Source organism: Magallana gigas, chromosome 3 (genome assembly GCF_963853765.1).
Source record: "Magallana gigas chromosome 3, xbMagGiga1.1, whole genome shotgun sequence".
NCBI lineage: Eukaryota > Metazoa > Mollusca > Bivalvia > Ostreida > Ostreidae > Magallana > Magallana gigas.
This window is the reverse complement of record NC_088855.1, coordinates 60,848,888-60,871,670: the sequence shown is the minus strand read 5'-3', so window position 1 is coordinate 60,871,670 and position 22,783 is coordinate 60,848,888. Positions and strand designations below refer to the sequence as shown.

The following is a 22,783-nucleotide window of genomic DNA, read 5'->3' as shown; positions in this document are numbered from 1 at the left end:
TGTTGTACAGAGGTAGGTCACATGAAATATCCACCAACCCTTCCCCAACCCGGAAGTTTAAGGGCTAACCCCGAGCTAACCCTGATTTTTAGGGTCATCCCGGGTTTATCATCTAAAATCTAATCCCAGACCTTGATATTCGGGGATAATGTTGTACAGAGGTAGGTCACATGAAATATCCACCAACCCTTCCCCAACCCGGAAGTTTAAGGGCTAACCCCGAGCTAACCCTGATTTTTAGGGTCATCCCGGGTTTATCATCTAAAATCTAATCCCAGACCTTGATATTCGGGGATAATGTTGTACAGAGGTAGGTCACATGAAATATCCACCAACCCTTCCCCAACCCGGAAGTTTAAGGGCTAACCCCGAGCTAACCCTGATTTTTAGGGTCATCCCGGGTTTATCATCTAAAATCTAATCCCAGACCTTGATATTCGGGGATAATGTTGTACAGAGGTAGGTCACATGAAATATCCACCAACCCTTCCCCAACCCGGAAGTTTAAGGGCTAACCCCGAGCTAACCCTGATTTTTAGGGTCATCCCGGGTTTATCATCTAAAATCTAACCCTAACCCTTGATATTCGGGGATAATGTTGTACAGAGGTAGGTCACATGAAATATCCACCAACCCTTCCCCAACCCGGAAGTTTAAGGGCTAACCCCGAGCTAACCCTGATTTTTAGGGTCATCCCGGGTTTATCATCTAAAATCTAATCCCAGACCTTGATATTCGGGGATAATGTTGTACAGAGGTAGGTCACATGAAATATCCACCAACCCTTCCCCAACCCGGAAGTTTAAGGGCTAACCCCGAGCTAACCCTGATTTTTAGGGTCATCCCGGGTTTATCATCTAAAATCTAATCCCAGACCTTGATATTCGGGGATAATATTGTACAGAGGCTGTTGAAATTAAATATACATTTAACTTTCCCAAACTTGGATTTTTAAAGGGATAAAGTTTTATCCACTATGTATAACTGATGTTGCGCTGGGCGGACTGTTGAAAAACTAACCAACAAATTATTTTAAAGATCATTCGTTTATTAGTTTTCATATTTGTTGTTAAAACATACTCATTTTTTACTCTTATCAAAAATGACATCAACATATATTTTATGAAGTTACTTTCCTTACATCAACATAATGTTAATATAATATATAGCTTCCTGCTTCTTTTACCTTTCATTACTTTAGCAAATTTCCTTGCACTAACAAAAGGTTTACATAAAGGATAACATAAATGATAAGCAATACTTAGTGAACAGATGCTTTTCTTTTTACACAAACCATAAGCAAACTTTTATTGCAAATCATTCCCAACCAAGTTGTCTAGCTCTTGCTGGAGCTTTGTTCTTTCGTTGATTGCTCTTTTCTTCTTGACTATTTTCTTTACTTTGTCCTGTAAATAGTTGGTGAAATCCCCGCGAACGTCTGGCTTCCATCCCTCGCTCCATATGCGATCCTCCACACCATCTTTTATCAAATTTTGGATGTCTACCATTTTTGCTATTGTAACAAAACAACACTTTTTGGGTTCTCATTCTATCTCAAAGCATAAGCATTACGAATAAATGAAACTGGCATTCATTCTTTTATCTTAATTTAACTATAAACGTTTCCCCGTTGCTATACATGGAGTATATTATACTTACTTGGAGAAATGGTTTCCTGCAATCCCAGCCAGTAATGAATGTACGCTAGCTGTAACTTCGAAACTTTTTCCTGTTCTTTGCGGTAGCTCCTTTCGATGCTCTTGAACACTTCTGCGACTTCTTTTCTTATGTTTTCATTTAATTCTTCCACAGATGTCGCGATCTTAGCTTCTGTTTCCTCTTCTTCAAATTCTTCATTGTCTATCATTTTTCTCTTTTTAGGATTTACTAGAGCCATTTCTAACTCGTCTATTCTCGAGTTCACTTGACTAATTTGGAAGGAAAGTGCGTTTTCAAATTCAGGCTTCACCTCTTTATCAATTTTCTTATGAATCTGGTCCAAATCAGCTTCGAACTTGGCACATTCTGTTCCTGAGTCCAATTTTTTTTCAAGGTTTTCAAGCTTAATACCAACTTCTCTTATTTTACGACTGAACTTCCCGAGAGTCTCAAGGACAAATTCTCTTAAGGCTTCATACTTTGGATCGTTTTCATCTATCAAATATGATTCAAAAACATGCATGTAAAGTTGTAATATGCTTGCTATATTAAACAATGTTTCAATATCTATGTTATAAAAATTACCTTCGGATAGCCAGTCGTTCTCCATACTGCTATTTAATTCAAGACAAGTGAGGAATCTGTAATGCACAGGAACATCATAAAATAATTAAAATAAACGAATGTGACAAAATATTTTGTTTTATAAGAACAAAACCAATTGTGTTTGATTGAGTCATTTTAATCTTATCTATGGAAGTCTGTACATATTCTTAAATTGTAGAATGATTTAATATTATTATTTTTTTATTTGAACTTCCTTTAGACAAACAAGAAATTAATTTTGCATTCTAAACATTCTTTATCATTAGGTATACTGATTACTTTCAATTAATGAATTGCTTACCTCTCCTAAGAAAATCACCGTCTGCACTGAAGGAGTGACAAGGAAACAATGACTGTGCTTTCTGTGTTAACGTTAGCAGGTGCTCTGAGTGATGGGAAAGACTAGTTAACACGGCTTGTGTATCATCAATCCATAAACTCAACGTTCGAGTAAGCATTTGCAACTGCCAAATATTAGAGTTTACTTTGTCCTGTAATTGCAAGTTATGGTAAAAGATTATCTTGCCGTTTTAAATTATAAAACAGTTCAAAAAGAAGTGAAATAGTTCATTCATACTTTTTTGTGCGTGATTTATTTAGTACGCTATGTTTGCGGACAAAGATCTGTCTGCGAATTTAAACCATTAATAAATTATACACTATGATAAAAAAATATTCAAAACATTTTCAATTTTCTTATTCAACATAAATGCAGACTTTGTGAAATCATGACCTTGAAGAAAAAAAACCCCTTTCTCAGTATTTAATTGAAGTTCTTAGTTCATTAGGTTGATTCACAAGAAACTTTTAGCCATCTAAACAATTTTTTCTTCTTAAGTACTTCCATTCTCTACACAATACATTATCAAAAAATAGACTCGACGGAAACTATTTAAGAAGTTAAAAAAAATGTTTTAAATTTCACAAACTCCCTGATAAATGTTTGATAAAGAAATAAAAGTCAAAGATTACTTTTTTCACATTTACTTCCAAATTAAATACTCAGACAAAAATAAACTTAGACAAAATTTATTTGCTTTAGTGATTGCCGATGTAGAAATTCCGAAATCAACAATATCCTGCTTATAATCAAACATGACTTATAACTCACATAACTGTTAAATGTAAATGCAATTAAATTATGCTTCTTGCAGCATATATTTACTTATTTGAAAGTCTTTGTAGTTTTGTTTCAAAAGCCCGAAATGTACGGAAAGGAATATTTGATCTTAAACACTGTAACTTAAAGCGTTCGTATTTTTCACGAATGGTAACTTCTGCCAACCTTTGAGCATGCAGGAATTCCAACTCTTGGGCTGACCAGGGAGCTTTCAAGGATGTAGAAATCGGGAAGCAAGTGGAAGTTCTTCGATGTCCGATGTCTTTATCAAATAGAATAGGGTCATCGTCAGCATTGTCATGATCGACGTATTTTGGGGGGATTTCTTCGACTTTATTGTCATTGGTAGTAACCTCTTCTGATTGCTTTGTTTCTCCCTTCTTCGTACTTTTCTTTTCTGCTCCTGTCAACATTTCAAGTTTATGTGGGATGGTGAAGTGCAAGCGATTTAACTGCAAATTGCGAAATCTAAAGCTGGCCAATTGCAACTTTGACAAAATCTCCAAGGCGATCAGTTTGTTTTTATCTACCGGTAGGTCGATCGTCAGTAAAGCTAACCTGTCATATTCGACATATTGGCCCTGCATCAAAAGTGCAATACAGCTGATATACGTCATTGTTATTACTAATTGTTCCATATCCATATTTTCTTTCTGGAGCCTTCGAAGGCACATTGTTAACCAAGGAAGAATCTTTGGGGTTTTCTTAATCTTACTTGGGTATATTAGCCCCCGTTTTTCCAATTCACCTCTTACTAAATCTGATATTGTGACAAGTGTGTTTTCTGTGATATCTGTAGAACGTTTGTCATATACAACCGTCCAGAATTTATCATTAAATGACCAAGTCAGTGTCATATTCCCATGCCTGTCATATGTTGTAACAGCTGGAAAATGTTTAAGGTCAAGTTCAAGAATACCAGCTTTTATGACTTCTGCCACTGATATATTACTTTTATCCAAGAGCAGGTACAAGCTGGGGAAAACCATTTGGGAATTTGTTCTTCTGTTTGTTGTTAACAGTTTGACCAGCGATCTAATTGTTACAGCACCGACTGTCTTAAATGTTGTCTTGCAAGATTTTATCTCTCGTAGGAAATCTTCAAAAAGAACGTAACTGGCAGCCTTGCCAGTTTCGTGCAGGTCATGTAGTAAGGCAACAACCAAATGTCGACCAATGACTCCATAGCTGCCATCCAAGTGATCGTGCAATCCCACTGACCGTTTTATCATCTTAGATATGACCTCAGATGTTGTCCATATTTCTTGTGGGGGAATGCTATATTCGTTTTGCATACAGGTTGAGTACACTTCTAAAGATAGAAATCCATAGTGGTCAGTTGAACTTCTACTGGGACCAAGAGCTCCTGGTCCTAGATTGATAGAGTAAGATGTACTCCTTCCACAAAGTGGCTTTCCCCACAAAAGTTTTTCGGAGGCTAGTTCCAACTGATAGGATTGCCAGGTGGCACGCACATTTCCTGTTTTTTTATACTCGTTCAATAATTCTTTAAGTTCCTTGCAAATCCATAAACCCAAATGTCGAATGCATGTTAGAATATGCAAAGGAAAAGGCACCAACAGAGGTACAGTTTCTAAAAGTACTTCTAGATTGGTTAAATTAATAAAATCCATAGCATTTATATGGTCAGCAACTGAATCCTGCGAAACAACAAATTCAATCCTACATGTACTTCTCCTTAGTAATGTCCAGTTGCTTTGCAATGTAGATATATAATGATCAGCGTCGCGTAGGAATGCCTCTGCTGTCGATCGTGGGAAACACATACCTCCAACAATGCAACCCGACACTGGATGATATCGACAATTGGGTTGACGATGTGGAATGTCAGCGTAAAGTTGAACAAACTGCACCTCGTGTGGAAAACGACAAATCGTCCGCAAACAAGTTTTGATATCCATTGGTCTTCCATCTAGATTGCTCTGATAGTTGGCACAGTCTTTGAATGATAAGCATGTACAAAGTGTTCCTCTGTGGCCGATGATTTGTTGCAATCCCGCAGTAGACCAAAGAAGATCAACTTCTTCAGAGTCTGACAGTATGTTTGCAGCAACATGGATAGTTGTACGCAATGTAAATTGGGTATTAAAATCTGACAATGATAATCCACAGGTCATTTTTTCACCAAAGCGGAAGCAAAATATGATTGGTCTCAAAAGTCCAGTTTGGGTCAGTTGGTTTAAAGATGCTTGCAAAGCATCGAGTATTGCATAACAATCGTCAGGTAAAATGAACATTTTTCGAACGTCATTTATGTCATTCTTTTCGAGAGTTCTTCTAGCCTCTCCACGCAAAGCAAGAGCCATTAGTGTATTTTTAAAATTCTCTCTCAGCTGAAGAAATGTGGCGAGGGCTTGTTGTCTCACTTGCTGAATGGATAATGCAACTGAATGCATCTGGTGCATAGGAATTAAAGCTATCCAACATTCCCACCCTCTTTCATAAAATAGCTGGAACCCTAAGCTGTTTGAGAAGGTCATAAGTTCGCTTTTACTGTATTCTGTTAATCTGACGTGCTTTTTCAAAAAGCCTCTAACGTTCCGTAGACTTGCATTATCATTTGGAAACAGTGTGATATGTCTCACGGGCATTCTTATTGCGGCCAAAGATTTAAACTCCACAACGCATCCATCAATGTCAAAGGAATATCTCAACCATACTTCTCTTTCTACTTCATCGACTGTCAGACATCTTCCAAAAATCCGATCATCCCTTCTTAAAAAGAGTTGTGGTGTTTCAGATACAGAATTGTACGCCTTGGCTAGGTTGAAATTCTCCAACACCGTTTCAGAAAAAGTTTGTTCCGTATCTTCCATATCCATCTAAAATTTTTAAAAAATATGACGTGTTTAGACACTAGTAATGAGAAAAGCTTTTTTTTTTTATAATATCTAATTTTCAACTTAGATGATGATAAGAAATAATTACCCGGCATTATATCTCAATTAATTAATTTTTTAACAAAAATATATATTAAACTCTATTCTCAAAGATCAACCTTGGGTTAAACCCGAGTATAGTCTAGGGTATATTCCGGGGTAAACCTTCATATAACTCGGCCTTTACCATGGTTTAATCCAGGGTACACCCGGGTAAAACCCAGGGTATACGCTGGGTTTAACCAAGAGTATGCCCGGGTTTAACACAGATTAAACGCGGGTTTAACCTAGAGTATACCCAGGTTTAACCCAGTGTATACCCGGGTTTAACCCAGGGTATACCCGGGTTTAACCCAGGGTATACCCGGGTTTAACCAAGGGTATACCCGGGGTAAACCCAGGGTATACCCGGGTTAAACCCGGGATAAACTCAGGGTATACCCGGGTTAAACCCAGGATATACCCGGGTTTAACCCAGGGTATACCCTGGGTACACCAAGGGTATACCCGGGGTAAACCCAGGGTATACCCGGGGTAAACCCAGGGTATACCCGGGGTATACCCAGGGTAAACTCAGGGTATACCCTAGTTGATCCCAGTGTATACACGGGTTCAACACAGAGTAAAACAATGTTAAACCTTAAGTTTAATGAGCCAAAGTTTTTAACGTAATTATCTTAATTAAGTATATCAAAAAGTTTCATTAATATCAATCATTCACTACATTTGATGAATATCTTGCTACAATTGAAATTTAATTGTAAACTATAGATCAATTCAATAGTCTATCAATTACTACCAGGAATAACTACTATGTTTATAAAATTTCATATCTATTGCTACTTAACATTAGAATGCAGGATAATGAGCAATTAAATAATGATATTAAAAAATGCAGTTACCTTTAACAAGTGAAAAACCCATATAATCCAACAAAGTCACAATCAAAAGAATGATAAAACACCAAATCATCAGATATTTATAGAAAGAAATGATTGACAGTCACGTGGATTAATAGGCGGAGTCCCGCATTCCCGCACACGCATCTCGTCAAAGTGCCTATACCCTAACCCTAACCCTAACCCTAACCCCTAACCCTAACCCTAACCCTAACCCTAACCCTAACCCTAACCCTAACCCTAACCCTAACCCCCCCCCTAACCCTAACCCTAACCCTAACCCTAACCCTAACCCTAACCCTAACCCTAACCCTAACCCCAACCCTAACCCTAACCCTAACCCTAACCCTAACCCTAACCCTAACCCTAACCCGGGATAAACTTAGGGTATACCCGGGTTAAACCCAGGATATACCCGGGTTTAACCCAGGGTATACCCTGGGTACACCAAGGGTATACCCGGGGTAAACCCAGGGTATACCCGGGGGAAACCCAGGGTATACCCGGGGTATACCCAGGGTAAACTCAGGGTATACCCTAGTTGATCCCAGTGTATACACGGGTTCAACACAGAGTAAAACAATGTTAGACCTTAAGTTTAATGAGCCAAAGTTTTTAACGTAATTATCTTAATTAAGTATATCAAAAAGTTTCATTAATATCAATCATTCACTACATTTGATGAATATCTTGCTACAATTGAAATTTAATTGTAAACTATAGATCAATTCAAATGTCTATCAATTACTACCAGGAATAACTACTATGTTTATATTGCTACTTAACATTAGAATGCAGGATAATGAGCAATTAAATAATGATATTAAAAAATGCAGTTACCTTTAACAAGTGACAAACCCATATAATCCAACAAAGTCACAATCAAAAGAATGGTAAAACACCAAATCATTAGATATTTATAGAAAGAAATGATTGACAGTCACGTGGATTAATAGGCGGAGTCCCGCATTCCCGCACACGCATCTCGTCAAAGTGCCTATACCCTAACCCTAACCCTAACCCTAACCCTAACCCCTAACCCTAACCCTAACCCTAACCCTAACCCTAACCCTAACCCTAACCCTAACCCTAACCCAAACCCTAACCCTAACCCTAACCCTAACCCTAACCCTAACCCTAACCCTAACCCTAACCCTAACCCTAACCCTAACCCTAATTAGCGTCGGCGGTACACTTTTTGTAACTTAATCTTTCAAAGGCTGGGGTTAGGGCTTAAAACCCCGGGGTTAGAGAACCTGTTTGTTTTAGATTCTTTATATAGGTCAAAACTACAATCTAAAATGAAAAAGTCCTCTAACCCCCTATTGGAAGTCAAAACATTTGGAACTCAAAAAATTTTTAAGTTACAAATCACACTTTTCATTTTGGTCCTTTATTTACAGGGGGTTAGAAACGTTCTGGGTGGCCAATTGGGGTTAGCTCTCTGTTTTTTAAGTTGGATTCTAACCCCCACCTAACCCCCTAAAAGTAAAAAAGCTGTAAAAATTCAGGAAAAAATTTAGGTCTGGTGGGGTATACAAATCTCAGGATCATCTTCACTATGGTGCAAAAAATTCAGTCTTCCTCAACACTTTTCTTATTTATCGTCGTAGAGCATTCAAACTTGGTGGAAACATTGGAATTTAGATAAGGAACACTGTTATGCTTTTATTCCTGCTCAAAAATCGTTTTTTTTGGAAAATATCGCATTTTTCAAAATTTTCGATTTTTGGGATTAAGTTACAAAAGCACACTTTTCAACCACCTGTGGTTAGCTTATTTTTTGGTTCTAATAGTTATTTTCAGGTATAATTAGCAAGATTTTAATGAGTTGTATACTTTAGCTAGACTTGGTACAGAAATCACCGGAAATAACGTCAGAGAACTACTTCTAAAAAGTGTGCTTTGTAACTTAATTTTTTTAATCATGTTATATAGTAACTGGTCCAATGCTGGGGTTAGCATTTTTTATGCTGTAATTGGAAAACAATTGGTTACTAATGATACTTTGGACAATACTCATTTACCTTAGTCACTTTTAGCTCACCTGGGACATCTAATTAATGAGTATTGTAACTTACAATGTGGCACATTTTTGGTAACTCAATGGTCAATTTGTCCTTTTTTGGCTCTAATTCTTTTATTTATGCAGGGTTAGCAGACTTTTTTGCATTAATCATTATGTTTTATCACATGTATCTTAAATATATGCAAACATTTAACCTATCTTATGTTAATGACCTTGAGACCCCCTAAAATCTCTATTTTTCCACTAAAAACATCCCTTTTCGGCTCTTATTTTTTTATTTATTCCTATATTCTGAACTCATGGGGAGAAATTATCATGTTTCGGTGGATATATCTCAGATATATGCAAAGAAGGATCCTATTTTGTACGGTTTACCCTGTGCTCTCTTGTAATTTGCATTTTCGGTCAAAATTTCTAAGTCCAAATGGAAATCCAAAAAGCGTCAAAATAGATCTAAAATATGATTGTATCGGTTACTTTTTTATGTAATCCACTTTATTTCATGTCGCGAGACCATATTCCGCGTCAAAATATCCAAGATTTCCCATAGCGGCCCAGATCTCCACGACATGTCTAACCACGGGCTTGGTCCTGTGCCTCGTAACTTAATCTCTTGAAAAGTGGGGGAAAGTGAAAATTGTTGAACGGATATAAATCATTCAAATCAAGATTATATCGTTAACTATTTAGGATTATCGCATTGATTGGATGTCGAAAAACTTGAAATAATGTAAAGATTTTCAAAATAATAGATAACTTCGGAGTACCATGACCCTGTTTTTGTCACTTTTTTCCTCATCATCACTGATAGGGTAAATTTTTTGAGCGGATCAAAATCGTTAAAATTAAGTCAATACCGTTAACTTTTAAGGGTTATCGCATTGACAGGATGTCGAAATACTTGAATTAACGTAAGGATAATGATCATGATCGACAACTTCAAAGATGTCGCTACCATATCTTTAACGTTTATTTAACATTATGGTAACACTTAAGGGGCTCCGAATTCTCAAAAAAGGGGTGATACTTTAAACTTATGTGGTTATTTCTTTGCTTTTATGTATATCAGGATAAATTAGTGTTAAAATATTCATACTTAACAATTTAGAGGGTGTCAGAGGGGATTTAGTTTGCACTATATTTAACGTCAAATTGAAATTAATGGGTTCACTTAGGGGGGTATAAATTCATAATTAAGAGGTAATCCTTTGATCTAGTGGTTCTTATTCCTTTGTTATAATGTGTATAAGGATAATTTAGGGTTGAATTGTTCATACTTATAGATAAAGTGGGGGTTATAATGGATTTAGTATACCATATTATTTTCGGTAAATTGAAAATTATAGGTTCTCTTGGGTGGGTATAAATTCATAGCAGAGGGGAAATTTTTTTAACTAAGGGTCCTAATTCCTTTGATTTCATGTGTATTAGGGTAAATAAGGGCTGAAATATTGATATTTAGAGATTAGAGGATTTCTGAAGGGATTTAGTATGCCAAATATTTAACTTCAAATTGAAATTTATGGGAATACTCAGATTTGTATAAATTCATAACAGAGGGGTAATTCCTTTAAATAAGTGTTCTAATTACTTTGTTTTGATGTGTGTTGGGATAAATAAGGGTTGAACTATTGATACTTTGAGATTTACAGGGTTTCCAAAGGGTCTTAATATGTCCAATATTTAACGTCAAATTGAAATTTATTGGTATAATGAGGGGGGTATAAATTCATAATTAAGAGGAAATACTTTGATCTAGTGGTCCTTATTCCTTCATCTTAATGTGTATTAGGATAAATTAAGGTTGAATTGTTCATAGTTAGAGATTTAGTGGGGGTCAGAATGGATTTAGTATACCAAATTATTTCAAGTAAATTGAAAATTATAGGTTCACTTAGGTGGGTATAAATTCATAGCAAAGGGGTAATTCTTTTAACTAAGGGTCCTTATTCCTTTGTTTTCATGTGTATTAGGATAATTAAGGGTAGAAATATTGATACTTAGAGATTTAGAGGGTTTCCAAAGGGATTTAGTATGCCATATATTTAATGTCAAATTGAAAATTATGGGTATACTCAGGGGGGTATAAATTGATAAGACAAGGTACTCCTGTTATCTATGGGTCCTAACATCTTTGTTTGAATGTATATTAGGATAAATGAGGGTAGAAATATTGATACTTATAGATTAAGAGGTGTTCCTGGTGATTTAGTACACCATATAATTAGCGGGAAATTCAAAATTATGGGTTTAATTTGGCAGGTATAAATTCATAATACAAGGGTATTCCTTTAAACTTGTCATGATATCTCCTTGCTCTTAGTATGCATTAGGATAATTAAGGGTAGAAATATTGATACTTACAGATTTAGAGGGTTTCCAAAGGGATTTAGTATACCATATATTTAACTTCAAATTGAAAATTATGGGTATACTCAGGGGGGTATCTATTGATATTGCAAGGGTACTTCTGTTATCTATGGGTCCTAACATCTTTGTTTGAATGTATATTAGGATAAATGAGGGTAGAAATATTGATGCTTATAGATTAAGAGGTGGTCCAGGGGATTTAGTACACCATATAATTAGCGGGAAATTCAAAATTATGGGTTTACTTTGGCAGGTATAAATTGATAATACAAGGGTATTTCTTTAAACTGGTCATGATATCTCCTTGCTCTTAGTATGCATTAGGATAATTAAGGGTAGAAATATTGATACTTACAGATTTAGAGGGTTTCCGAAGGGATTTAGTATACCATATATTTAACGTCAAATTGAAAATTATGGGTATACTCAGGGGGGTATAAATTGATAATACAAGGGTACTTCTGTTATCTATGGGTCCTTACATCTTTGTTTGAATGTAAATTAGGATAAATAAGGGGAGAAATATTAATATTCATAGGTTTAGTGGGGGTCAGGAGGGATTTAGTATTCATTATATTTAACTGAAATGGAAATCTTTGGGTATTCTCATGGGGGTATAAATTCATAATACAGGGGTATTTCTTTAAGCTAATGGTATTTTATCCTTTGTTTTGATGTGTTTTAGGATAAAATAGGGTAGACATTTTAATACTTAAAGGTTTAGTGGGGGTCAGGAGAGATTTAGTATACCAAATATTTAACGTTCAATGGAAATTTTTGGGCATTCTCTGGTGGGTATAAAGTCATAATACAGGGGTATTTCATTATACTAATGGTGTTAAATCTTTTGTTTTCATGTGTACTAGGATAAAATAGGGCAGAAATTTTAATACTAAAAGATTTAGTGGGGGTCAGGAGGGATTTAGTATTCATTATATTTAATGTTCAATGGAAATTTTTGGGTATTCTCACAGGGGTATAAATTCATAATACATGGGTCTTTATTTAAGCTAAAGGTATTTTATTCTTTGTTTTGATGTGTATTAGGATAAAATAGGGTAGACATTTTAATACTTAAAGGTTAAGTGGGGGTCAGGAGGGATTTAGTATACCAAATATTTAACGTCAAATGGAAATTTTTGGGCATTCTCTGGGGGGTATAAATTCCTAATACAGAGATACTTCTTTATACTAATGGTGTTAAATCTTTTGTTTTCATGTGTACTTGGATAAAATAGGGTACAAATATTCATACTTAGAGGTATAGTGGGGGTCAGGAGGGATTAAGTATGCTTTATATTTAACGTCAAATTGAAATTTTTGGGTATTCTCAGGGGGGTATAAATTCATATTGCAGGGCTTTTTCTTTAAACTAATGCTGCTAAATCCTTTGTTATAATGTGTATTAGGATAAAATAGGGTAAATATATTAATACTTATAGGTTTAGTGGGGGTCAGGAGGGATTTAGTATTCATTATATTTAACGTGAAATGGAAATTGTTTGGTATTCTCAGAGGAGTTTAAATTCATAATACAGGGGTATTTCTTTAAGCTAATGGTATTTTATCTTTTGTTTTGATGTGTATTAGAATAAAATAGGGTAGAAATGTCAATACTTAAAGGTTTAGTGGGGGTCAGGAGGGATTTAGTATACCAAATATTTAACATTCATTGACAATGAAAATTTTTGGGCATTTTCTGGGGGGTATAAAGTCATAATACAGGGGTATTTCTTTGTACTATTGGTGTTAAATCTTTTGTTTTAATGTGTACTAGGATAAAATAGGGCAGAATTTTTAATACTAAAAGATTTAGTGGGGGTTAGAAGGGATTTAGTATTCATTATATTTAACGTCAAATGGAAATTTTTGGGTATTCTAAGAAGGGTATAAATTCATAATACAGGGGTATTTCTTTGAGCTAATGGTATTTTTTCCTTTGTTTTGATGTGTATTAGGATATATTAGGGTTGAAATATTGATACTTACAGATTTAGAGGGTTTCCGAAGGGATTTAGTATACCAAATATTTAACGTCAAATGGAAATTTTTGGGTATTCTCACAGGGGTATAAATTCATAATACAGGGGTATTTCTTTAAGCTAATGGTATTTTATCCTTTGTTTTGATGTGTTTTAGGATAAAATAGGGTAGACATTTTAATACTTAAAGGTTTAGTGGGGGTCGTGAGAGATTTAGTATACCAAATATTTAACGTTCAATGGAAATGTTTGGGCATTCTCTGGGGGGTATAAATTCATAATACAGGGGTATTTCTTTGTACTAATGGTGTTAAATCTTTTGTTTTCATGTATACTAGGAGAAAATAGGGCAGAAATTTTAATACTTAAAGATTTAGTGGGGGTCAGGAGGGATTTAGTATTCATTATATTTAACGTCAAAATGGAATTTTTGGGCATTTTCTGGGGGGTAGTAATTCATAATACAGGGGTATTTGTTTAAACTAATGCTGCTTAATCCTTTGTTTTAATGTGTTTTAGGATAAAGTAGCCTAGAAATATTTATATTCACAGGTTTAGTGGGGGTCAGGAGGGATTTAGTAGGCTTCATATTTTACGTCAAATGGAAATTTTGGGGTATTCTCAGGGGGGTTTAAATTCATAATACATGGGTATTTCTTTAAACTAATGCTGCTTCTTCCTTTGTTTTGATGTGTATTAGGAGAAAATAGGGTATAAATATTAATACTTAAAGGTTTAGTGGGGGTCAGGAGGGATTTAGTATACCATATATTTGTCGTCAAATGAAAATTTAGGAGTGTACTCAGGGGGGTATAAATTCATAATCAAGCGATAGTTCTTTGCTCTAGTGGTTCTTATTCCTTTGTTATAATGTGTATTAGGATAAATTAGGGTTGAAATGTTCATACTTTGAGATTTATTTGGGGTCAGAATGAATTAAGTGTACTATATTATTTTCGGTAATTTGAAAATTATAAGTTCTCTTAGTTGGGTATAAATTTATAACAGAGGGGTAATTCTTTTAACTAAAGGTCTTAATTCCTTTGTATTGATGTGTATTAAGGTAAATAAGGGTTGAAATATTGGTATTTAAAGATTAGAGGGTTTCCGAAGGGATTTAGTATGCCCTATATTTAACGTCAAATTGAAATTTATTGGTATAATGAGGGGGGTATAAATTCATAATCAAGAGATAGTCCTTTGCTCTAGTGGTTCTTATTCCTTCGTTATAATGTGTATTAGGATAAATTAGGGTTGAATTGTTCATACTTTGAGATTTATTGGGGGTCAGATAGGATTTATTATACCATCTTATTTCCGGTAAATAAAAAATTATAGGTTTTCTTAGGTGGGTATAAATTCATAACAGAGGGGTATTTCTTTTAACTAATGGTCCTTATTCCTTTTTATTGATGTGTATTAAGGTAAATAAGGGTTGAAATATTGGTATTCAAAGATTAGAGAGTTTCCGAAGGGATTTAGTATGCCCTATATTTAATGTCAAATTGAAATTTATTGGTATAATGAGGGGGTATAAATTCATAACAGAGGGGTAATTCTTTTAACTAAGGGTCCTATATCCTTTGTATATATGTGTATTAGGACAAATAATGCTTGAAATATTGATACCTAAGATTTAGAGGGTTTCCGAAAGGACTTACTATGCCCAATATTTAACGTCAAATTGAAATTTAATGGCTTTTTCAAGTGGGTCAAATTTTTTTCAGAGGGTTTAACTGTAGAGTTTTTCAGTTATTATCTCTTAAGGGCTTTACAATAAACAATAAATCATGTAGAAATCAACAATATGATGCTTATTTTTAGTTTACACCCTGCGCAGTCTGCACTTTATTTTATCCAAAATTGAAAAAAATGGGTCTACTCCAAGGTCCCTTAAACTTTTAAAGGGCTTTAATTGTGAAATTCATTTGTTATATTCTCTTGAATACATGTAATTAAAGAATAAATCAGGCAGAAATTAATATTTACAAGGAGCATTACAAATTTAGACCCCCTACAGTATGTGCTTTATTTGACCAAAAGTAGAGAAATATGGGCTTACTCAAGGGGGTCCAAATTTTTTCAGAGGCTTTAACTGTGAAATATTTTAGTTATAATCTCTGAAGAACTTTACAATAAACAATAAATCATGAAGAAAATGTCCATTTGATGCAATATTTCATGAATTTCCTTAAAACAAATCTCTGGGGTTTAGAGGACCAAAATATTGGATTAAGTTACAAGTAACACTTTTTTTGTAGGGACCATAAATTCTTGTGATTATGGCAATAAGAGTTACTGGAAATAAATCAAATATTCCTATTCTATTTCAGTGTTATTCTACACCAATTACAACCGAGAAAAAGGCCCAAAACACTAGCCGGAAATTATCGGGTTCGAGATTCGATCGGGCTCGGTGTTGAAAAAAAACATTTGTGATAAAATGATTTCAAGGTGACATGGATTATACTTGTGTTTTGGGATTAAATTAGACTTTAGCAAGGTAGGTTTGCATAAAATAAGTGTTAATAATTGTTCTTTATACTGTACTTGATTGTTTTGTCAACTGTTGATCCCGTAGTTGTTTATTTACAACATATAATTGACGAATGTTATATGTACATTGTGTACAATACATGTTGGGTGTCAAGCGTTTAAACTAAATGTAGTTACACATCTTAAACTGTTATAATAGTTTCTTTTAAGTTTTTTCGATGAAATATACTATTCAGAATAATGTTGTAAACTTCATACAATGACGAACAAATATACAGAAAAGTGTGTATGTGAGACATTTACAAAAAATGTTGTTAAGTCTTTTGTAATCAATGATTGTACCCTTATTTATCTTTAATGATGTTAATACACAGAAATAATCTCCATAAGTGCAAGTAAACTCCTTTTATTATAAAATTATACCCCATCAAGGAGCTGAATAATTTCGGTTTAACGTGAACAAATCAGTAAAGTAAAACACTAAGAAAACCCTCGAAATCTTTTCGGATCAATATTTGCACCCTTATTTATCCATTAATACATTCCTACAAAGAAATAATCGGTGTTAATTTAAGGACAAATATTTCTATAAAGAAATTACATCCCTGGAAAGAAACCAATATTCTTCATTTTAATGTTAAAATAGGGATATAGTTAAATGCTCCGGAAGCCCCCTAAAACTTTTGGGATCAATAATAACACCCGTATTTCTCCTTTGATACATTAATACAAAGAAATCATTAGCATTAGTTTCAGATAAAATTCTTTTATAAAAAAATTACACCCCCTGAGAAAACTCAAAATATTCTGTTTATCGTTAAAAAAATCAGTAGACTTAATTAGTTTGGAAACTCCCTAAATCTTTTGATATGAATACTTACACCCTTATATATCCTTGATAACATGAATACAAAGAAATAAACAAGATCAGTTAAATGAAAAATCACTCTATTAAAAAATGACATCCTCAGGAAGGAACCCATATTCTTCATTTTAACGTTCAAAAATAGGTATAGTTAAACGCTAAGTAGACCCCCAAAAACTTTTGGGATTAAGACTTACACCATCAATTCTCCTTTAGTGCATTAATACAAAGAAATAATCAGCTTTAGTTTCAGGAAAAATCCTTTTATTGAGAAATAACACCCCCTGAGAAAACTCAAAATTTTCATTTTATCGTTAAAAAATCAGTGTAGTAAATCAGTTAGGAAACTCCTTAATCTTTTGGTATGAATACTTACACCCTTATATATCCTTAATTACATGAAAACGAAGAAATAAACAAAATCAGTTAAATGAAAAATCACTTTATTAAAAAATGACATCCTCAGGAAGGAACCCATATTCTTCATTTTAACGTTCAAAAATAGGTATAGTTAAACGCTAAGAAGACCCCCAAAAACTTTTGGGATTAAGACTTACACCATCAATTCTCCTTTAGTGCATTAATACAAAGAACTATTCAGGTTTAGTTTTAGAAAAAATCCTTTTATTGAGAAATAACACCCCCTGAGAAAACTCAAAATTTTCATTTTATCGTTAAAAAATCAGTGTAGTAAATCAGTTAGGAAACTCCTTAATCTTTTGGTATGAATACTTACACCCTTATATATCCTTAATTACATGAAAACGAAGAAATAAACAAAATCAGTTAAATGAAAAATCACTTTATTAAAAAATGACATCCTCAGGAAGGAACCCATATTCTTCATTTTAACGTTCAAAAATAGGTATAGTTAAACGCTAAGAAGACCCCCAAAAACTTTTGGGATTAAGACTTACACCATCAATTCTCCTTTAGTGCATTAATACAAAGAACTATTCAGGTTTAGTTTTAGAAAAAATCCTTTTATTGAGAAATAACACCCCCTGAGAAAACTCAAAATTTTCATTTTATCGTTAAAAAATCAGTGTAGTAAATCAGTTAGGAAACTCCTTAATCTTTTGGTATGAATACTTACACCCTTATATATCCTTAATTACATGAAAACGAAGAAATAAACAAAATCAGTTAAATGAAAAATCACTTTATTAAAAAATGACATCCTCAGGAAGGAACCCATATTCTTCATTTTAACGTTCAAAAATAGGTATAGTTAAACGCTAAGAAGACCCCCAAAAACTTTTGGGATTAAGACTTACACCATCAATTCTCCTTTAGTGCATTAATACAAAGAACTATTCAGGTTTAGTTTTAGAAAAAATCCTTTTATTGAGAAATAACACCCCCTGAGAAAACTCAAAATTTTCATTTTATCGTTAAAAAATCAGTGTAGTAAATCAGTTAGGAAACTCCTTAATCTTTTGGTATGAATACTTACACCCTTATATATCCTTAATTACATGAAAACAAAGAAATAAACAGCAATTGTTTTAGGCAAAATCATTTTATTAAGAAATAACACCCCCATGAAGGAACCCATATTATTCATTTTAACGTTAACAAATGGATATACTTAAATGCTTAAGAGACTCCATAAATGTTTAAAAATTAATACTTACACCCCAATTTGTCCTTTAATACATTAATACAAAGAAATAATTAGCATTAGCTTTAGGCAAAATCCTTTTATAAAGAAATTACACCCCCTGAGAAAACTCATAATTTTCTGTTTATCGTTAAAAATTCAGTTTATTAAATCATTAAGGAAACTCCCTAAATCTTTTGGTATGAATGCTAACACCCTTATATATCCTTAATTACATGAATACAAAGAAATAAACAAAATGAGTTAAATGAAAAATCACTTAATTAAAAAATGACATCCTCAGGAAGGAACCCATATTCTTCATTTTAACGTTCAAAAATAGGTATAGTTAAACGCTAAGAAGACCCCCAAAAACTTTTGGGATTAAGACTTACACCATCAATTCTCCTTTAGTGCATTAATGCAAAGAAATAATCAGCTTTAGTTTTAGGGAAAATCCTTTTATTGAGAAATAACACCCCCTGAGAAAACTCAAAATTTTCATTTTATCGTTAAAAAATCAGTGTAGTAAATCAGTTAGGAAACTCCTTAATCTTTTGGTATGAATACCTACACCCTTTTATATCCTTAATTACATGAATATAAAGAAATAAACAGCAATAGTTTAAGGCAAAATCATTTTATTAAGAAATAACACCCCCACGAAGGAACCCATATTATTCATTTTAACGTTAACAAATGGATATACTTAAACGCTTAAGAGACTCCATAAATGTTTAAAAATTAATACTTTCACCCTAATTTATCCTTTAATACATTAATACAAAGAAATAATCAGCATTAGCTTTAGGCAAAATCCTTTTATAAAGAAATTACACCCCCTGAGAAAACTCATAATTTTCTGTTTATCGTTTAAAATTCAGTATATTAAATCATTAAGGAAACTCCCTAAATCTTTTGGTATGAATGCTCACACCCTTATATATCCTTAATTACATGAATACAAAGAAATAAATTGCATTAATTTATGGCAAAATCTTTTTATTTAGAAATTACACCCCCCATGAAGGAGCCCATATTCTTCGTTTTAACGTTAACAAACTGATATAATTAAACGCTTAAGAGACTCCCTAAATCTCTTTGTATGAATACTTACGCCCTTATATAATCTTAATTACATGAATACAAAGAAATAAACAGCATTAGTCAAATGAAAAATCTTTTTATTAAGAAATTACATCCCCATGAAGGAACCCATATTCTTCATTTTAACGTTAAAAAATGGATATAGTTAAACGCTTAGTAGACTTCCTAAAACTTTTGAGATTATGACTTACACCCTCAATTCTCCTTTAGTGCATTAATACAAAGAAATAATCAGCTTTAGTTTCAGGAAAAAATCCTTTTATTGAGAAATAACACCTTCAGGGAAAACCCATAATTTTCATTTTATCGTTAAAAAATCAGTGTAGTAAATCATTTAGGAAACTCCCTAAATCTTTTGTTATGAATACCTACATGCATATTAATTCTTCATTACATGAATACAAAGAAATAAACAGCAATAGTTGAAGGCAAAATCATTTCATTATGAAATATCAACTCCAAGAAAGAACCAATTTTTTCTATTTTAGCATTAACAAATGGGTATACTTAAACGCTTGAGAGACCCCATAAATGTTTCAGAATTTTTACCTAAACCCTCATTTATCCTTTATTATAATAATACCAAGAATTAAACAGCATTAGTTAAATGAAAAATCATTTAATTAAGAAATTACATCCCTAGGAAAGAACCCATATTCTTCAGTTTAACGTTCAAAAATGGATATAGTTAAACACTAAGTAGGCCCCCAAAAACTTTTGGGATTAAGACTTACACCCTTATTTCTTCTTGACTACATAAATACAAAGAAATAATCAGCATTAGTTTCAGGAAAAATTCTTTCATTAAGAAATTATACCCCCCTAAAACAATCCATAATTTTCAATTTCTTGTTGAAAATCGGTATAGTTAATCACTTAAGAAACTCCCTAAATCTTTTGGGATCAATGTTTGTTCCCTGATTTATCCTATATCACATCAATACAAATAAACACTTTTACCTTTAGGAAAAATCCCTTTATTTCGAAATCAAACCCCCATCAGAAAACCCATAATTTTTATTCTATCATTGAAAAATCAGTATCGTTAACCACTAAGTAAACCCCCTTAATCTTAATAAATCAGTATTTATATCCTAATTTATCCTAAGTTACATTGATACAAAGAAGTAATGACCATTAGTTTAGAGGATGATCGTATTATTTTGAACTTACACCCCCTGTAGGAAAGCCATTGTTATGAATTTATCATTTAAAAATCTATATTCTTAATCACTATGCTTTGGTATTTTTATCTTTTAATCCTCTCTTTTATCTTGATTTATATCTTGAGTACAGTTACCTGAAAGTAGAAACATGATGAAATTTAATGCATTTAGCCATAAGTTCAGTATCCACCCCTTCATGTACACTACTGAGATGGTCTTTTCCATATGCTGAAGGATTATCAGCTAAATAACCTTTAAACCGTTTATTTTTTGTTTTTAAGTAGTACAGTTCCATGACTATGCACGAGGGTTCGATTCCCTCCCTAGGCATTATGGAACAGAAAGCTGGTGCAAAGTGGGCAGATAGCCTAGTGGCCCCGCATAGTCAGAGCTGTAATTATAATCATGATAGAATAAATTGATTCAAAAACATTTAAAGTGCTTCTTAGAGAAAATGTCACAAATATAAGAAGTGTTGTGCTTGATAAAAGTTAACCATTAGATTGTACATGTATTCTTTTTTTCTGTTGATAGTAGGAATTAAATCCACTCTTTTTCCTGGTTGATAGCATAAAATGTGCTCAAATACATCATATCAGCTTTATTGATGATTACAAAATCTAATTCAGAGAGAGAGAGAGATCTTTGTTTGTATATGGTACAGTTCAATGACTATGTACGAGGGTTCGATTCCCTCCCTAGGCATAATGGAACAAGCTGGTGCAAAGCGGGCAGATAGCCTAGTGGCCCCACATAGTCAGAGCTGTATACATAACGATAGAATTAATTGCTTCTAAAACATTCAAAGTGCTACTTAGAGAAAATGACACAGATAGCTATAAGAACAAGTGTTTTGTTTGATAAAAGTTAACCATTAGATTGTACATGTATCACCTATTTTCTGTTGATAGTGGGAATTGAACCCACTCCTTTTCCTGGGGGGTAACAGGAAATGTGCTCGAATACACCATATCAGCTTTATTGGTGATTATGTAATCTAATTAAGAGAGAGACAGAGAGAGAGAGAGAGAGAGAGAGAGAGAGAGATCTTTGTAAGTAGTTCAGTTCAATGACTATGTACGAGGGTTCGATTCCCTCCCTAGGCATATGGAACAAGCTGGTGCAAAGCGGGCAGATAGCCTAGTGGCCCCACATAGTTAGAACTGTATACACAGTGATAGGACAAATTGCTTCTAAAACATTCAAAGTTCGTCTTAGAGAAAATGTAACAAATAGCTATAAGAAGAAGTGTTGTGCTTGACAAAAGATACTTATAAGATTGTGCATGTATCACCATTTTTTGTTGACAGTGGGAATTGAACCCACTCCTTTTCCTGGTTGATAACAGGAAATGTGCTCGAATACACCATATCAGCTGTATTGGTGATTATGTAATCTAATTGAGAGAGAGAAAGAGAGAGACAGAGATAAATCTTGTTTGTTTGTAGGTAGTATGCAGTTCTATGACTATGTACGAGGGTTCAATTCCCTCCCTAGGCATAATGGAACAGAAAGCTGGTGCAAAGTGGGCAGATAGCCTAGTGGCCCCGCATAGTCAGAGCTGCATAGATAATACATAACAATCAGGTTCAAACATCTCCAAAAATATAGAGAAAAACTACTATCTTGACATTAATTCAAGTATTTCCATGACAGGGCAATGCGACAATACTAATCGAGTAACAATTTAATCGAGTTTTTGTCGATTTCGACTCGTTCAAAAAATTCACCCTATCAAATAATAAAATACATCAAGTGACTAGTTCGGGTCAGAAAATCTCCAAAAATAGACAGCAACATGAATACGTTTATGTAAATTCAAGTATTTCGATGTCCAGACAATGCGATAAACCTCATTAGTTAACGATATAATGTTTATTTTAACGATTTATAAGCGTTCAACAATTTCACCCCCCGACTCTGGATATCTGATCCGTGATGGTCCTGAAGTTACAAAAGTGTCGCTACCGGGGTTAGCTAT

At 33.7% G+C, this 22,783-nt stretch overlaps 1 protein-coding gene across 1 annotated transcript in view; it reads right to left on the bottom strand.

Annotated features, from left to right (window-relative positions):
* Nucleotides 1-1,307: 1,307 nt before the first annotated feature.
* The window catches only part of LOC117691121 (structural maintenance of chromosomes protein 2), a 26,829-nt gene continuing 5,353 nt past the window's right edge, over nucleotides 1,308-22,783 (bottom strand). The window contains exons 5-9 of the mRNA XM_066077927.1: nucleotides 4,101-4,902; nucleotides 3,551-3,788; nucleotides 2,245-2,300; nucleotides 1,660-2,154; nucleotides 1,308-1,513 (exon numbers count right to left, since the gene is read on the bottom strand). Coding sequence (XP_065933999.1) covers nucleotides 1,308-1,513; nucleotides 1,660-2,154; nucleotides 2,245-2,300; nucleotides 3,551-3,788; nucleotides 4,101-4,902 — 1,797 coding nt within the window. The remainder of the gene's footprint in view (nucleotides 1,514-1,659; nucleotides 2,155-2,244; nucleotides 2,301-3,550; nucleotides 3,789-4,100; nucleotides 4,903-22,783) is intronic.